Raw genomic sequence first — 6,756 nt, forward strand, 5'->3', positions numbered from 1 at the left:
CTTGTAAAAAATAAACCCAAGTTTTCCTTGAAAAATCGTCGGTAAAAGTGATTAAATATCTTTTACCTCCATTGGATGTTGGGTTTATTGGACCACAAAGATCTGAATGCACAAGCTCCAAAACATCCTTTGCTCTCCATGACTTTCCTTTAGGAAATTGAGAGCGAGGTTGTTTGCTAACAACACATTCTTCACAGATTTTGGAAGGAGCAGTGATTTGAGGAAGCCCTGTGACCATGTTTTTCTGGTGGAGTGTATTCAATCCTCCAAAACTCAAATGACCATAACGAAAATGCCACAACCATGAGGAATCCTTGACTTCAGCCATCAAACAAGATTGAATATCATCAATCTTTAGCGGAAATAATTTGTTGGAGCTCATTTGAACTACTGCAATAGCTCCTCTCACAGGATCATAAATTTCACACTCACCCTTCTTAATAGTGATGACATAACCCTTCTCTTGCAACTGACCAGCACTAAGTAAGTTGCTTTTCAAGTCGGGAACATACAACACATTAGAGATTGTTTCAACAAAACCATTCTTGGTTTTAATCTTGATATCACCTTTCCCCATCACTTCAATAGTAGAACAATCACCAAATGCCACAGTGGAATGGAAATTTTCATTTAGAGATGAAAAAGAAAATTTACTTCCACACATGTGGTTACTACATCCAGTATCTATATACCAAATATCCGACTCATGTTTTATTCCATCTTGGACAGCCATTAACAAAGTTTATACTTCCTTATTTTCGACAAAGTTGGCACTTTCTTCCTTTTCTTTATCATTAGGCAGTCTAGTATAACAATCTGATGCATAATGACCAAATTTGTGACATCTATAGCATTCTACCATGGATTTGTCATGGTCTCGACCTCTGTCTTTGCCTTAAAATTGATCAGTGCTGGCTTTGAAATCTCTGCCTCCACGATCTCCTCTTCCTCTTGCTCGGCCTCTACCTTTACCCCTTCCTCTATGGTTATTGGAAAGATTATTAGTAGAAGCCTTCAATGCTTGCTCCTGTACCGTGGAACTTTTGTTCATCTTCTGTTCATGAACCAGTAAAGAACTTTGCAATTCATCAAGAGATAGTGCATCTATATCTTTTGACTCTTCGATTGAGCAGACCACATAATTATATTTTGGTGTCAACGAGCGCAAAATCTTCTCCACAATGAAAACATCGTCTATCTTCTCACCGTGGAAACGCATTTTGTTGGTGATTTCCATTGTTCTAGCACAATAATTGGTGACAAATTCTCCTTCCTTCATCTCTAGTGTTTCAAAATCCTTTCTCAAAGCTTGAAGTTGTGCACGCTTCACCCTTGTAGAGCCTTGATACTTCTTCTTCATGGAATCCCAAATATCTTTGGAAGTTTCTTTGCAAAGAATTGTTTCCAAGATGAGACGATCAATTGCCTGAAAGAGATAGTTCTTTGCTTTCAGGTCTTTTAGCTTTCTAGCTTCGAGTTCTTCTTTTTGTGAATCTATCAAAGTTGTGCTAGTTGCTAGCTGCTGAATTCCATTTTCGATGACCTGCCAATACTCCTTGGACCACATGAAATTCTCCATTAACATGCTCCAATGATCATAGTGACCATCAAAGCGTGGAATAGCTGCTTGCACAAAATTATTTTTTGTGGCCATTGGTTAAATGTAAAAGGAGATGAAAGAAATTTTGGCTGCCTCACTCGTTTTCCCTCTCAGGATAACCTGGCTCTGATACCACTGTTGGAAAGAGAAGAAGAAGAAGAAAAAAGATACGAAAGGGCTGAAGAGAATAATGGCTAGAAAACTAATACTTTCATTTAAAAGTTCAAGCCTAATATATAGGCAAATATGTAACAGAACATACCAAAAGAAATAGCACCCATATCAATCCATGATATGCATAAAGCAAATAAACTCCTAAAAGAAACAAAACACGTTACTCCACTTATCCCTAAAAATCATAACAACCTGGACTGATTCAAACAAAAAAAAAACATAATTAATTCCTAAAGCCTAGGTCAACTAGTAGAAGAAAAGAAAACAGAGTAATATTTCAACATCACCTTCATTAATGACAAAATTCTACTAAAAGTAAAATTGAAAAGAATTAATTAATTGTGCTCTGAACTTCTAAAATGATAAATAATTTGAGACGGAGGGGGTATTTGATTTCTGTAATGAAAAATGGGAAGAAATCAGGAGATTGACAAGGATAAGAACCCCCCACCCCCAAAACTCCAAACAACTCAAGAAATTAGGCCTGTGGTATTCTATGTAGGAAATGGACTTTGTTGGCTGATCAGTGTCTGGGAATACATTTTAGAAAATTATAGAGGTTACAACGTATATATAATTTATATATCATTTTCAATTTTTATGCACAATTGGAATCAAAAGTAGTATAGGTTTAGTTGAATTCACTAAATCCGCTGTACATATGTAGTCTCTGGGGCAGGGTGATCAGTTTTAGAGGGGAGTAAAAAAATTCTATTTTATTCTAGTACTAAATTTTTTGCAGTTTGAGCATTCAATGAAGCTTTTCAATGTACCAAAAAATTAATTAATGAAGCTTTTCGAAGTAGAGAAAAGCTATGGAGTAGCAGTAACTATTGGAGTGTAATGGAAGGCAAGTTGAACAAAAAGAGCTAAAGGCACCATCATTTTCATATACATCATGTCATTTCGAAAAGGGCGGTTTTCCATTTCAATTATTGTAACTTTGACATGTCCAACACCATGAGAAATATGGCACGTATTGATATGTACAACTACGTCCCACCCAATTCTTCTAGCTTTTATATCTTCTTTTATAGGTTCTTTTTATTTGATTTTAGTCTGCCTCTTCCTCTTTTTATATTTTCAAATCTAAAAACGATGCATCAGGGCTTACATAGCCAAAGTTCAAATCATCGAGATATTCTCTTAACTTTTTACCATCTATGTGATACTTGCACTTTTTAACTTATGTGATCATCTCTCATTGGTGCATATGGGGATTAAGTTGTGCTCCAACATATATGTATGATGATAAGAAGTCTTTTTCAATTTGGACAAGAACATAAGACTAATGAACAGTTTAATACAATTGACCATTCACATAATTAATATATGTAACAAGAAAATAAATATCTATATTATATGTGCTTGCTTTTAAAAGTTTGATGTCAATGAATTTGTCTAGCTAAATACCAACCTACTTATATGAATGGGGGCGACTAAATTTTGGCTTTTAAGTGCTTGGAATCAAGTGAATCTACACATGCCAAAGACAAAAAGCTTGAAAAATAATCCTTCTCTCTTTTAAGAAAGCTTTGACATAGTGTGTAACTTTTGGGACCATGAAAATGAGAAAGAAAAGGATATGTAGGAATCGAGAAAAGTCTCTTTAGGTATGAAGAGAATATATGCTTGTTGCTTCAATTATCAAAACAAAAACCCTCCAATTAGGGGTGTATATGGACCGGGTTGTTTCAGATTTTTTAAACACCAAACCAAACCAATTGCGTCGGGTTTTAAAATTTATACACCAAACCAAACCAATAAAATTCGAGTTTTTTAACCTCGGGTTTTCTTGGGTTGTTCGGATTGTTCGGTTTTCTCGGATTTTTCGGGTTTTTTTTCGGAATAGTCTTGATACAAAACATATAACTTTTACTTTAAATATTTCTCTAGTCCTAGTAAGATACAATTATATAATTAAGGTGTTTCTTAAGAAAATAACACAAAATGTGAGAAGAGTGATGACATTGTATTAAAATATTCAACAAAAGCTAATATAATCGGTTAAAATATAAATTGCTAATTAACAAGCCATAAAACAAAATGACCATAATCTAAAAATACTAAGTCATGCAAAAATAAGTATTAATTATATGACAAAGAAAAAAAACTTAAGTTATGTATTTTTACTCTCTAAATCAATTATGCAAAACTAAAGAATAGATATCCAACATTATTGTCATTTCTAGTGGTAAATTGAATTTCTTTTGTTAGGATTAGTGTTGAGTTGGTTTTGGTTTGGACTTTATTTGAATTACTAACATCCATAGGATATAAAACTTATTGACATTCAAAATTCTAAGTTCAAGCTTGAATAATATGATAATAGATAAAAAATTACGAAAAAATTTAAGAAATATTTATAAATTACTTTACAAATAAATATTTTTATGTATAAAATATTTTAAAAATTGAATACATGTAATGTCGGGTTGGTTTGGTTCGGTTTGATTTTTTTTAGTTAAAACCAAACCAAACCAATTATGGTTGGGTTTTTTTGTCCAACACCAAACCAAGTCAAACCAAACTACTAGTCGGGTTTTTTTCTCGATTTGACTCAATTTATCGGTTTGGTGCGAATTGTCGGTTTACTTTGTACACCCCTACCTCCCATAGGTGTGGTATGCTTGCTTATGAGAGGCCCATTCTTGAGATAACTACAGTAAAACCATAACAAGCATGCCTAGTTTTCATGTCCCCCACCTATGCCTAATTTATCAAGGGGACTATAATAGAAAAAATTCAAAAATTATGTTATTTATATTAATTCTTACACTTGATGTATCGTGTAAAAATCTCATTTATTTTATCAACTGGTTTGTACTAACCTATAGCCGAATTCGTACTGTAAATTTTAATGTCAATTCACATAACAGTTCTTAACTTTTAGAATATAAACTTTTGTAGTGAGAATTTGGGATCCTTACGCGAACAGCAGGATGGATTCAATGTTTACTTTATATATATATAGCTAATGCATTGATTATATATGATTATACACATATCATACAAAAATTATACAAACGCTGGCTATTTTAAGCTTAAATGATTGGTTAGGCGGCTATTTAGGTTCATACCAAATTTGAGCACTGAATTGGGCCGGATACCAAATTGGGCCTTGGTTTGTGCACGGGCTAGTGGCTCAATAATAATTTACTCGATCTTCAACAAGAGTGGGCCGATATCCTGACGACCCAGTCTAATTTTACGAAGGGACTTGAGCCACAGACTCACAGGCCATCAATTTAGTATTAAGCCCAACTCAAGCTGATGTAACAAGTCATTTGCACGATTTCCCTTCAAAGGCACTGCTCTTTAATTTTTGTCCCTCAAATTGTTGGTCTTTAATTTTTGTCCTTCGCCTAATACTCCGAGGTTCTGGGTTCGAACCTCGGCTCAGTCAAAAAAAAAAAATTCGCAAGGCAGAGGTTTGTAACAAAATTAGGCCTATTTAGGCGACAAACTTCTACTCAAAATTAGGCCTTAAGGCCTAACTTTGATACAAACTTCTCCCTTGCGATTTTTTTTTTTAATATTTGATTAAGCGGGGGTTCGAATCTGGAACCCATGGGTTTTAGGCGAAGGAAAAAATTAAAGATTTCAAATTTGAGGGCCAAAAATTAAAGACCAGTGCCTTTGATGGGAATTCCGCACAAAAAAATGGTAACAAGAACGAGTCATTTGCACTTTTGTTCCATTTTGTGCCGGTCTTTAATTTTTCCTCCTCATGACAAATAATTTGTTTTTAGGCATTAGTTTATATTTTTGCATTATAATATCCCACAACTTATGCTCGATCTTTTAAAAAACTTATGTCCCGCTAAAAATAAGTTTGATTTTAAAGGACAAAAGTTAAAGACCAGCCCATTTGAAGAGCAAAAATTGAAGACCATTCCACTTGAAGGATAAACCGGGCAATTCGAGGATTGCGTAACACTGAAATTCTAGTTTCCCGAAGTCTAAAACAAATTCTGTGAAGTGTATAAAAGATTTTCTAATCTATAAAATGCATGAAACTACAATTTATTTAACTCGAATGTGCACTTACATATTTCAAAACATTTTATAGAAACGTTTAACAACTTCTAAATGTGAAACTACTCACAATGGGATTTCACTAGAACTTATCTTGAATTAAATGTTTTTATAACCCCTCTTAAAAGTATAATTTAAATTTCATGTACTCTTCTTAGTCATATGATCAAGTCAAACTAAAACATATGACAATATATGACGAGATGAAGATTATTAAAATTAATTGATTAATACATTCACTCGCTTTCATTATCTGACACCAAGCCACAAACAATTTTTTAATCAATTGGACTAAAGTTTGAGAAAGTTTCAAGTATCTTGGGTCTATTATACAGGGAGATGGGGATATCGACGACGATGTTTCTCATCGTATTGGTGCAGGGTGGATGAAATGGAGGTTCGCCTCCGGAGTGCTGTGTGATAAGAAAGTGCCACCAAAACTTAAAGACAAGTTCTACAAAGTGGTGGTTAGACCGACTTTATTGTACGGGGCGGAGTGTTGGCCAGTCAAGAAATTTCACGTTCAGAAGATGAAAGTCGCGGAAATGCGAATGTTGCGGTGGATGTGTGGGCACACTAGGAGGGATAGAATTAGGAATGAAGATATCCGAGACAAGGTGGGAGTGGCATCGGTGGAGGACAAGATGCGGGAAGCGAGGCTGAGATGGTTTGGGCATGTGAAGAGGAGAGACACAGATGCCCCAGTGCGGAGGTGTGAGAGGTTGGCTATGAATGGTTTCAGGAGAGGCAAAGGGAGGCCGAAGAAGTATTGGGGAGAGGTGATTAGACAGGATATGACACAGTTTCAGCTCACCGAGGACATGACCTTAGATAGGAGGTTGTGGAGGACTCAGATTGGGATAGAAGGCTAGGTGGCTAATCCTTTCACCATAGTAGTTGTAGTTTTGCTCATTTGTTTATTGCCATTTGATTTCTGCATTTGA

General features: G+C 34.9%; 1 protein-coding gene across 1 annotated transcript; it reads right to left on the reverse strand.

Annotated features, from left to right (window-relative positions):
• Window positions 1–895: 895 nt before the first annotated feature.
• Window positions 896–1,654, reverse strand: LOC132630362 (uncharacterized). The gene has a single exon (XM_060345945.1). The coding sequence runs from the start codon at window positions 1,652–1,654 to the stop codon at window positions 896–898; it is 759 nt and encodes a 252-aa protein (XP_060201928.1).
• Between the last annotated feature and the right edge of the window lie 5,102 nt (window positions 1,655–6,756).

This window comes from Lycium barbarum, chromosome 3 (genome assembly GCF_019175385.1).
Source record: "Lycium barbarum isolate Lr01 chromosome 3, ASM1917538v2, whole genome shotgun sequence".
Classification (NCBI taxonomy): domain Eukaryota; kingdom Viridiplantae; phylum Streptophyta; class Magnoliopsida; order Solanales; family Solanaceae; genus Lycium; species Lycium barbarum.

Coding starts and splice junctions, on each gene's coding strand:
- LOC132630362 (XM_060345945.1), bottom strand. CDS start 1,654: ATGGCCACAAAAAATAATTTTGTGCAAGCAGCTATTCCACGCTTTGAT.